Genomic DNA, 11,503 nt, shown 5'->3' with positions numbered 1-11,503 from the left:
AAGCCTCGAGCATCTTTTAAACATACGCTGAGAGAGCCTCAAGTATATTTGCTTACGCCTCAAATGTGTTTTTCTTCTCCCGGATATTCTTGTCGTGCTCTGTTATACAAACAGTAACAATATATTTTTAACAATACACTATTTGCACTTCATGTTTTTTTACATTGGTTGCTTTGCAAATGGTTACGCTTAAATGTGGATGTTATTGGATTTGCACTGCATATGCCTGCGTTCATATACAATTATTTTTGCTATCAAATGAATAATATGTATGATTCTAGTCCTGTGTGTGGATCATGTAGTTGTGATTAAAGGTGTGGGTGGGCCGCACACATTTTTCAGTTTTCAAATTGGGCCGCGGCATTCTTAAGTTTGGGAATGGCTGGTGTGTGTGTGTGTGTGTGTGTGTGTGTGTGTGTGTGTGTGTGTGTGTGTGTGTGTGTGTGTGTGTGTGTGTGTGTGTGTGTGTTGTGTTGTGTTGTGTTTCTGGGACCTTCACCAGTATGAACAGCAGCCTCGGACCAGTCGTCCTCATTGGACCAAAGCTCGGAGGTTCAGGGTTTCGTGTGGATCGTCAGCAGAGACCTGAACCAGAGTCTCAGTAAAATCACATCATCCTGCACAAGTCGTTATTTATTCAAGTCTCTGTTCTTGAGTCTGAACTTGATTCTTAAAAGTGACGTTAGAACTTTCCTGTCCGTTAAAAGCTGTGAAGTTATAGTGTGTTCTGACCCGCTGCAGGCGACTCTGGTATTTATGACCTCGGCACCACCTGGTCTCCTTCACCACGCTGCTGATGCATGTTGGGACATTTTCCCAGTTTGTGTCTCCTGAGCTGTCAGCGTCTCAGCTGGAGGATGTTCTGCTTTAAGTTATGTGTGATGCAAACTCCACAAATAAAGATGTACTTTGGTGTTAAAGAAATTCTCCTCAGAAGTTTCTCACTATTTAATAAATCAACCAGTGAACTGGTTAGTCAACGGCTGTACACAAGTTCTTTACTTATCTGTGTTGAAATCGATTCAAGTAAAAGTACAAGTACTGATTCAACCTCTATACTCCAGAAATAGTAAAAGTATTGATTCAATATCTACTGCAGTAAAAGTATAAAGGTTCAGGCTCTGAAATGCAAAAGTTTCTATCGACTGTATGAGACTCACGTCACATTAATATATAACTTCAAATCAAATAAAAACAACTAAAAACAGGTGAAAGTCAGAAAAGATTTGTGAGCATGAAAAATGTTCCAGGAGGATGAAGTGTTGAGTGAAGTTTCCTGATTTAGTCCAGCGATGAACATGAGAAGGTTTTGTAGCTTCATCTGGTCTGATCTTCACTTTCCTCCCTCTTGTTTCTCCTCATCACACATTCTCCTCTTCTCTGTGTTGAGCCTCTCGTCTGTTCAGCTTGATTCGTCTCTTTTACATCTGTTGTGTTTGATTCTCACTGATACACAACAAGGAATCTGCTTTTCTCTGTTGGTCTGTTTAGGTTGAAATCTGTGTCGATGGTGGGAAGGTGACGCTCGATGAGGCAAAATGAAAACAAATATGATTCTCCTCAAACGCATTAAAGTAAGGAGCCTGTTTAGAAAATGTGAGGAGGAGAAAGCTCAGATATTTGTGTGAAAATGTAGAAACTAAATACTCAAGTAAAGTACAGATACATGAAAAAGGTACTTTAAGGATATGAAGTCCCCTGATAGTTAAATCTGTGGAAGAAGAAGATGACGTTTACAAACCTCTGCTCGTCTGTTTTCCGGCGTGTCTCCAGGTTTCACTGTCACAAAGATGAAAGTCTCTTTATACGCTGATGTTCTGAGGGATACATGAAGCCACAGATTCTTCATAACCTGCACATTTCGTTAGACAGCACCCCCCCTCCCTGCCAGATGTTCTCCTTTTAACTTCTGAGCCTCTTAATGAGGAATATGGAGGCGAACGAGGAGCAGCTGGGAGTTAAAGTGTTAAAGGTCCTGGAACCTGTGGCTTTACAGATGTGTCTCCTGCAGCTCTGCACAGTTTTACATGTCCATCACATCTGGGGCAGGAGGCCCCCACATGCCTGCGGCTGGGGAGGGTGGGGGGTGGAGACAGGAGTCTGCATGTCTGCTGAGACGACGGACACATAAATACCTGGACGTCCACTGTCACTTTCAGACTGTCTGCAGGTGGAGGACAGAAGAGGAGACTGAGACATGATCCCACTGAGGCTGGTCGTCTTCGGCCGTGAGTATCTGCTCCGATTCAGTCAGACATTAGCCTGCAGATGTTTGGTGGTAGTTTTTATTTTATAAAAGCAAACTACAGCATACGGAGCGTTTGCTGCTTCTCGAGCAGACGAGGATTCCAGCTTGTGTAACAACAGAAAGCTTCTTGACAGACAAAGAGACAAACAGTCATTTTGTGACTCCTCTCACTTTAATGATGGAGTTTGAACTAGTTCCTTTATAGATTTTTATATTTGGCCTCCATCTATTTATGACTCGTTAATATAATAGCAGTAAGGTTTATTTATGTATATTGATAAATGTGAGTAAGCAAGTTCAAATTTAACAGGAAGAAAACAACCAAATTAAAAAGGAGAGTTATGTAAAAACGCTACAAAAGTGTAAACAAAGAAAAAGAAGCAGAGTCAAAGATTCAAAGCAGCTTCATACGTGTATGTTTGTGTTTTAGACTTTGTGACGTGTGTAAAAGGGATTTTTTGTAATATTATATTATACAACTCAATATTTTGAATATTTCCAGCAGCTTTCATTTCATTGTGTTTAATGGTTTTAATAACATGAAGCTGTGTTGTGTTTGCAGTGCTGGCTGCAGCTTGGTATCTACCTGGTGCTGCTGGTAAGTTAGAGGAGATGATGAAGATGATGATGATGATGGTGATGGTGATGGTGATGATGATGATGGTGATGATGGTGATGATGATGATGAATATGATGAAGATGAAGTATTTTCTTATGACCTGTGTGTTTGAACAGAGGGAGAGATGATCTACGCCTGTCACAATGAAACAGCTGAGATATCATGTGGTAAGAAACATGCAAAAACCTGTACAAATATAAAGTAATATAATACAATATAATATAATACAATATAATATAATATAATACAAAAACAGAACTTAACCAGGAGACGGCTGCAAATTGTGACTCAGTTAACTTACAAACTTTTTCTGTATTTTAAAAACGTTTCTGTTTGTCTGCCGTATATCGAAGTGTCGGATCACTTCAGTCTCTTGTGGTCAAAATGAGTATTGAAACAATAAATCCACAGGAAAATCCTGACAAAATATACATTTATTTTTGCTTCTTTTCAAAGTGGAAAAATCGTAAAAAAACTTCTTTCATCTGCCTCCGTAGAACTCTATGTGTGACAAGGTTTGTGGCGGATGAAAATAACTTGAACGTTGTGCTTCAGACGTCGGCAGTAAGATCCAGCTGGAACACATCCTGTACAAGGTCGGCGTGGGGACGAGGTGTGGGGAGGGGAAACAGCATCCTGACGACGGGCCCGACACCTTCTGCTCCTTCCCCTGGTCTGAGATGGTGGTGGAGGATCTGTAAGAACTATCATTTCAAAACACAGTTCAAGTGTTTTCTGAGTTTTTATGAACTTTAAAAGAAGAATTAACAGGAACCAGAACCAGCGGCTCCTCACTTGTTCTGGTTCTGATCGTGTTGCGTCTGTTTGGATCTGCAGCTGTGGGAACAGGAGGTCGTGTGAGGTCCCCGTCACTGAGCGAGTGTTCGGTGAATACGCCTGTGAGGAGCCGACCCGGTACCTGGAGGTGTCCTATACCTGCGCCACGCCCCCCCCTCCACCTCCTCCTCCACCTCCACCCAAACCTGACTGTATGTATAAACACACACGCTCCCCATTCACATAAACACACACTGTAAATAAAGATGGACGACATGACCGCTCCCAAAAGTGAAGCCAAATCTTCTTGATCGCCCCCTGGTGGCTGTCTGCAGTACAGGTCCCCAACCCCGCCTCCTCCACGTTTAATAATCCAAGTAGATGTTAAATAAAAGGTCAAAAGCACAAGTCGGCGTCGGCTGTGTCTGAGATTCTTTGGCTTCATTTTATGCAGCAGCAGGAAGTGGAGACGACTCGTCGACACAATAAAGTTTTTACACGTTTACACACTGAGGCCGTTCGTGTTAACTTTGAATGTATAAATAATGATTTACATGACACCTCCTGTGAGTTGATGATAGAATAGAAAATACAAAGTCCAACATTTCAGTTTCAAAGAGAAAAATATAAATAAACGTCCTCTTCCTTTAAACTCATTGGCTTTAGCCCCCCCTGGTGTCACAATGTCATATAGCACGTCCTGTTTGTCATTACTCCCACATATGAAGATCCTGACATTTTCTCTGCAGGTGAAGACAAACCCGCCACCGAAGCCTGATGAATTTAAAACTTTATTGTTCATCTGTGTGGACAGAACAGTGTGAAGACGCATCGACTCCAATGAGAGACGAAGCAGAACCTGGTGTCAGAGCTGAAACGATCCAATGAGCTCAGATGTTAGAACACATGTCCTTTCTGTCCTGTTTGATGTCATGTGTCTGAATAATTAAAATCATTTGAAGTGAATAAAATCCATCAGACATCAAGTGAAACTGTTCATGTGTCTTTATCTTCTCCATCACGTGACCTTCCTCAGCAGATGGCGTTTGCTCAGATGAACAGATTTTGTTACAGACCTTGTACGTTGTATTAACTAGTTTTTCTCACACTGAAGAGGCCATTTCTTTCCACTGGGTGGCGATGTCTTCATCATCACCGTTAAATTATTTATTTTCTGTAAATTTCAAATTATAATTTTCAAATCATTTAAAAACCGAATCCGTTCAGATCGGTCATTTTACCATTTTAAGAAGGAAACGCAACTTTTAGTTTTATTTTAACTAAAATAAAATAATTTGTTCAATTGTGAAATAGATTTTTTTTTATTAGTTAACTCTGTCTACGGTGCTTTATGGTCTGTTTGACTCTAAATGATCATAATTTACTAAATGAACATCAGCTGTTTGAAGAAGACTTGAAACTAGAGACTGAGACATAAAGCCACGGCTCAGGTCGTTGCTCTGGTGTCTCCCCCCCCCCCCATGTGAGTGTGTGTGTGTGTGGGCGTGGTCTCCACACCTGGCTTCTATCATCCAATCAGCAGCAGGACCCGGTCTTCCCTCCACTCTTCGATTGTTCAGTCACTTTAGTGGTAAACTCTCTCGGCCGCTCTGTGTTACTTTCAGACAAACATTTGTTTTGAATGCTTCGTGTGGATTCTACTAATTCAACTTTTGTCCTTGTGCCTCAGGATCGCTGCAGCACAACTGGGCTTCCCTTGCTCCAGCTCACAGAACCTCCTGCTCACGCTCAGCTTAATATTCAAGACTGTTCATTCACAACCAGTTCCTCTCTGTGTCTGCTTCCGGGTCCAGTTACAAACAAATCCTAACACATAAACTTCATCTGAAAATGTTCACTGACGTTATAAAGTGAGAAGTAGAGTCATTTTCTCATTGACTTCTATAGAAACAACCAGAGGAGTCGCCCCCTGCTGGTCACTACACAGAAGACAGGTTTTCAGGCAAGTGGAGGCCGAGGACGGAGCTCCGACAGCGGCTGTGTTCTTCAGCTAAGAGGAGGGCAAAGCTCCAGACTTTACCGATTCAAACTTTAAACTGAGTTAAAGCTTTCCTCATTCACACTGGTTACGTTGCTCATGTTGAGTATGGTGGAATCCCAGCAGACCTCAACGCAGCAGCAGAGGCACCAGCCAATCAGTCGTTCAATCGTTAATGCAATGCATCTTGGGTTCTTCTTGATTGCATCTCTGTGGGCGTCAAAGTACACAACTTCTAACTTACCACCAGATCTTGAAGCTGCTGCAGGGATTTGGTTCCGATCCCGGCACAAGAGAATGAATGAAAAATGACACAGTCTTTGCTTAGCCTAGTATAATTATTAAGCCCAGTTGTGTTACCCGTCCATGAAAAGGGAACAAGGTTGATGTGCTGTTCGAAGTCCAGTGAAGTCGTCTTGCTGGTTGTGGTCCTACTGTGCGATGCAGCTCTTGTGCTGACTTGTTAGGCAGGACCTCGTGTAGAAAGAGAGGTGACCTCCTCTCGGAGGGTTGCCCTGAGAGAGGAATCGAAAAAAGGCAGAAGAGAGGGGGGACTTGGCTTATATTGGCCTGGTGACCTCATGGGTCATGGGGCCCAGAATGACCAATAGTGGTTGAAACTTGTGTTCCCGGTCGGTTTTCACACCTCTGTGTGATGTTGAAGCACCCTGGGAGACTGAGTTCTGGAGGCTCTGGTTTCTCTCCAGAACAAAGAAAAAACATGTGGTCAAGGCTTGGACTACAAATGTAGGCCGAACTGTAGTTCACAAATACCAGGTCCCAACAACGTACTTTGCGGCATATACTGTACAATAGTATAACCTGTGGCCTGAGTGATATCTAAACACCTTGGTGCAAGTGGAACAACCACTTACCGCCCTTCTTTTATTCCCCGTGTTGCTACAGTTGTGGAGAGCAAGAAGAGCACAGGATAGGCTCCACCCCTGTCAAGGTGTATCCATACGACACGTTTTGCCTTGTATGGCAAAGAACGTCAAACATGGAAGATGCCTAAGCCCTTCAGAGCATTCACCATACTATCTGGAAATTCCTCCTGATAAAGCAACAATTGCCAGACATCAATGATCGGATGCTTCCGAACTTCTGCAGTGATTCGGACCCTGAGGTGAAAATCAGCCCTCTTGCGAGCTTTTTGAGGCAGAGATCTGACTGCCCAGGATTTGGATAAATGGATGAGCACTGCCCAAGAGGCCTTCTGTAAGCTAACGTCTCTGTATGCAGGCTTTGAATGTCCAGCGAATGCATCTGCATGGGAATCTGCGGAGGAAGAAGTTGTTCGGTTGTCGAGGAAGAAGCTGTCCCGGTGCTGGATGAATCCAGACAGGCTTTGACTGCGGCTGGTCTAGTTGATGATATAAAACGACTCAGGGCTCCTGTGGAGAACATCGTTCTGAAAGCAGTGAGTCAGATTAAACGGCAGACAAACGGAGTCTCGGACGTAATGAACCTGTCTCCTGCGATGTTCTATATCCGGAAGCAGGACGGGCTTCAGAAAGCATCATTCGACATTTCCCCTGAGATGAAACCACCCAGACATTAACCATTTCAGGACTCTCTGCAGAGGTTCATAAGACTCAAGCCTGGATCTTAGAAAGGAACGTGCTCACATGCAGCTGGATATTCCCCTCATGTCATCGTGACTGTTTAAAGTCCCTTGGACATGTCTCAGGACCTGTTCACATCCCAAGGGATCAGCGCCTTCTACAGTCCTCTGTTTCCTCTTGCTCTGAACCAGCAACTTTTGGACACATATAACTCCTCAAAGAAGACAACAGCGGTCACTCAGATGCACCCAGAGTCAAGAGACAAAGTAAGGTGGTTGGTTCTGTGAATCCAGTGAAAGAAGCAGTCGCAGTCTGAAGGAATACATTGTGAACTATGCACACGTTCAAGAAAACATTCACCTCAAGTCCTTTGCTGTTGTTCAGTTCATTGCCCTGATTTGTCCAGAATTGCCAAAGCCATGACATCATAGTGCATTTTGATTCAGAGACACCTAAGATCATCATCGGCCGAGCTCGTCTTCACGTTCAGAAAACCAAGTCCTGCTTTCAGGAACTCATCAATTCTTCTTAAGTATTTCCAGTTTCTGTCCACAATAATGTCAGAGTTCAGAGAATCAAGAGGAAGAGGAGGAGAAGTACGAGGAAGAGTACAAACCCTCAGGAAAGATTCAATCAGAAAGAGACAAAGACGTGAATTCAATCTAAACGGCACAGGGACACAATCCCATCTGGTGAGTTCTACTCAACAAAGCTATATTTTTAAAGCTCAACCCTTAAGTGAAGCTTTAATCAGCTGATTGATCATCTGATTAAAATCACCATCAGTGGTTCGTTAACATTTCAGTACAGGAGCGATTCTCTGAGCGTGAAGAAGCTGTTTTTACATTGTTCTGAAGATAGTCTGGTTTTTTAGAATAGACACAGAAGCATTTATGTAAAGTTAAAGAGACTTGGGTAAAGGTTGAAATCTGAATTCTTCTCAGTGTCTTTCTACTCACACACCAGAGGATTTCACTGCACGTACACATCACAGAATATCAGACATTTGTCAACATCACTATTAGAAACACAGGAGCAGGTATCAGCTGAAAATCAATATACTGAGCAGGAAAATTATTACATTCAAGAGACTGATTTATCAAAAGTATTTTTAAAAAGCATGAGGCCCACTGTGCTCTGTGAGGATGGTGTATTGAAAAATATTAGCCAATGCAGCCCTCCAGGTTAAATGACCTTCAGAACATCTTGTGTCATTATTGACAGTGAAAGAGTTTTGTGCCAGGTTTTGCTTGTTTATCTACACTCAGTATTTCTATTTGCCCTGGGCCAGAGGTCCATCATTTCTCTAGAGACCAAGCATATTCATAAATGAGCCTTTTCATGATTACACCATGAATTACAAGCTGGTGGACAGGACACGGTCACATCACAGCGTCATCAGACTATTATAAATGAATTATTATAACTGTTTATAATACTGGGGGAGTTCTGAGTTCTGAGCTCGGGTCACCAGACGGACATTTGCAAGTTCAGCGGTGACGCAGTGGTTAATGCAGCACCAGAATATTCTCTCATAGGTCATGTAGTGCATGGAAGACAAAGTCACATGGCCCACACTGTAAAGTACTATTAGAATAGTATATATGTGTACTTACATACTTTTACTTCAATATTTCAATACAGGACTTTAACATGTTGTCTCCATGTTGAGATTTTAACCCACAATTCTTAACCCAAGCTGTAGGAAGAGACTCTATTCTTGCTAGTTCTCTCCCTAAATATCATTTCATTTTTCCACTTAAAGGTGTTTAATTGAACATTGCTGGAACATTGTTGTCATGGTGATCAACGGTCTTACACTTGCCAGCTCTGCAGCACATTGTTAGTTCCTCATTCCCACAGAACTGTTCCTCTTACCCAGAACAAGAAACTTCCAAATCAACAGATTTATCAGAGTTCACAGAAACACGTCTGCAGAGTAACAGAAAGACCTTGAACTCATTTGACCTCATCCATTTATTACTTTGAAGAGTTTACATCTGGTTACCTTTCTTTCATTTTACCAGAGGTTTTCACTTTTCATTAGTTACAGTAGTTACTTAATACAACAGGTCATATGAAATCAACATGCTATACAGCAGAATTATGATTTACCTGCTAAGCTCGTGAGACGCCGCACCTCTCCTGCGACACATCGTGCTTCCAGTGTGTGGTTCACAGTTTTAGCTTCGCAGAGGACCTGAATTCTTCTTCCACGGCTGGAGAGATTCATGTTTGTGTGGTTTATGTCCCACACTTACTGTATCAATGTACTGGAACCATAGATACATTATTTCTCACTTTGGGATTGTGGATTGTAAGAAAAGACTGTATCTTCACATCTGTGGGATCTATACACAGACTAACTGATACCATGTTATATTACAACACTATTATCACTGAACCACAGGCAGTGGAGATTTAAAAAAGTACAATGATGCAATCCTACAATTGTGGAGAACTGGAGCTCCTCTGGATGTGCCAACTCATCTCTTATCAGTTTCCTGTGGGGCTCCTGAAGTGGACGGTCACAGAGAGACAAAGACGTGAATTCAATCTAAACGGCACAGGGACACAATCCCATCTGGTGAGTTCTACTCAACAAAACTATATTTTTAAAGCTCAACCCTTAAGTGAAGCTTTAATCAGCTGATTGATCATCTGATTAAAATCACCATCAGTGGTTCGTTAACATTTCAGTACAGGAGCGATTCTCTGAGCGTGAAGAAGCTGTTTTTACATTGTTCTGAAGATAGTCTGGTTTTTTAGAATAGACACAGAAGCATTGATGTAAAGTTAAAGAGACTTGGGTAAAGGTTGAAATCTGAATTCTTCTCAGTGTCTTTCTACTCACACACCAGAGGATTTCACTGCACGTACACATCACAGAATATCAGACATTTGTCAACATCACTATTAGAAACACAGGAGCAGGTATCAGCTGAAAATCAATATACTGAGCAGGAAAATTATTACATTCAAGAGACTGATTTATCAAAAGTATTTTTAAAAAGCATGAGGCCCACTGTGCTCTGTGAGGATGGTGTATTGAAAAATATTAGCCAATGCAGCCCTCCAGGTTAAATGACCTTCAGAACATCTTGTGTCATTATTGACAGTGAAAGAGTTTTGTGCCAGGTTTTGCTTGTTTATCTACACTCACTATTTCTATTTGCCCTGGGCCAGAGGTCCATCATTTCTCTAGAGACCAAGCATATTCATAAATGAGCCTTTTCATGATTACACCATGAATTACAAGCTGGTGGACAGGACACGGTCACATCACAGCGTCATCAGACTATTATAAATGAATTATTATAACTGTTTAATTTTGGCTCTGTACGTCTGTCACCAAAGACAGAGGAGAGAAAGAGGTATACCGCTAAAATAATCCATAATCCATGACTCTCCTCTGAGTTGGACGAAGACAGAGAGAGCAGGGAAAATGAGCAGCTTGAATATCTGCTGATACTGAAGAGACAAGAAAGTTGCTAAACTGCACAGAACCAGAATCACATCAGCAAAAAGCTGAACTGCTTGTTTCCTCTTCCACCTCCGGAATTACATGAGATTGAAATCAAGTTGTGGAATAGATTTTCAGAGAATGAACATGTTTGTGCAGGGCTGTGGTTTTCATTTTCTATATGCTTGTGTCAGAGGTTAATTATGGACAGAAAGTCGAAAGTCGAATGAGACGCAATAGAAATGTGAAATATAAAAGTTACTTTCAAATTGTTAAATGTTCAATACCAATGTAAGATGTCCATATTGTGATGGAGAGATTGATTGGCTGAGATGGAGAGAGAGAGATCATCCCGTCTGAGAGACCAGCTGAGACTCGTGGTGCGATCTGAACCACACGTGTTGACGTGTGTGAAGCAGGGATATGTGATCAGATAACTGGGCCCAGTGTTGGGAGCATGTATTGCACACAGAAGCTGCAGCAGTGTTGGGAGGGGATGGGATGAGGGTGTTGGTCCTGGGACTCGGTCCACGACACGTTGAAGGAACACAGACTGATGATGGAGGAGAATCTGAGCAAGTTCCTACAACCTTTCCTCGTCAGCAGTCGTTTGTCTCGAACAGAAAAGATTGTGTTGAGAGGAACGACTCATCACTACTTCCATGATCTGCTTCTTTTCCTGTGCTGAATAATTTGCAGCGTGATGGGAGGCCGGACGCAGAGATGGTGGATACTGAGCCTCCTGATCCTTTGCAGCCTCCTCAGCCTCACTCAACCAATCCGTAAGAAAAAAGTTTCATTTTGACGAACCCCGTCTTCTCTCAACAGATAT

General features: G+C 42.3%; 1 protein-coding gene across 1 annotated transcript; it reads left to right on the top strand.

The window, feature by feature from the left end:
• Window positions 1–2,126: 2,126 nt before the first annotated feature.
• Window positions 2,127–4,630, top strand: LOC117768388 (L-rhamnose-binding lectin SML-like). Its single transcript, XM_034596673.1, has 6 exons — window positions 2,127–2,228; window positions 2,811–2,846; window positions 2,984–3,034; window positions 3,423–3,564; window positions 3,705–3,856; window positions 4,394–4,630. Exons 1-6 carry the CDS (start codon window positions 2,198–2,200, stop codon window positions 4,420–4,422), a joined length of 441 nt encoding a protein of 146 aa, XP_034452564.1. The 5' UTR covers window positions 2,127–2,197; the 3' UTR covers window positions 4,423–4,630.
• The last annotated feature ends 6,873 nt before the right edge of the window (window positions 4,631–11,503 follow it).

This window comes from Hippoglossus hippoglossus, chromosome 9 (assembly GCF_009819705.1).
Source record: "Hippoglossus hippoglossus isolate fHipHip1 chromosome 9, fHipHip1.pri, whole genome shotgun sequence".
Lineage (NCBI taxonomy): Eukaryota > Metazoa > Chordata > Actinopteri > Pleuronectiformes > Pleuronectidae > Hippoglossus > Hippoglossus hippoglossus.
The sequence above is the reverse complement of the archived record's forward strand: the minus strand, read 5'-3'. Positions and strand labels throughout refer to the sequence as shown.

Coding starts and splice junctions, on each gene's coding strand:
- LOC117768388 (XM_034596673.1), top strand. CDS start 2,198: ATGATCCCACTGAGGCTGGTCGTCTTCGGCC. Junction 2,229..2,810: donor GAGGCTGGTCGTCTTCGGCC/GTGAGTATCTGC, acceptor TTGTGTTTGCAG/TGCTGGCTGCAGCTTGGTAT. Junction 3,035..3,422: donor AACAGCTGAGATATCATGTG/GTAAGAAACATG, acceptor GTTGTGCTTCAG/ACGTCGGCAGTAAGATCCAG.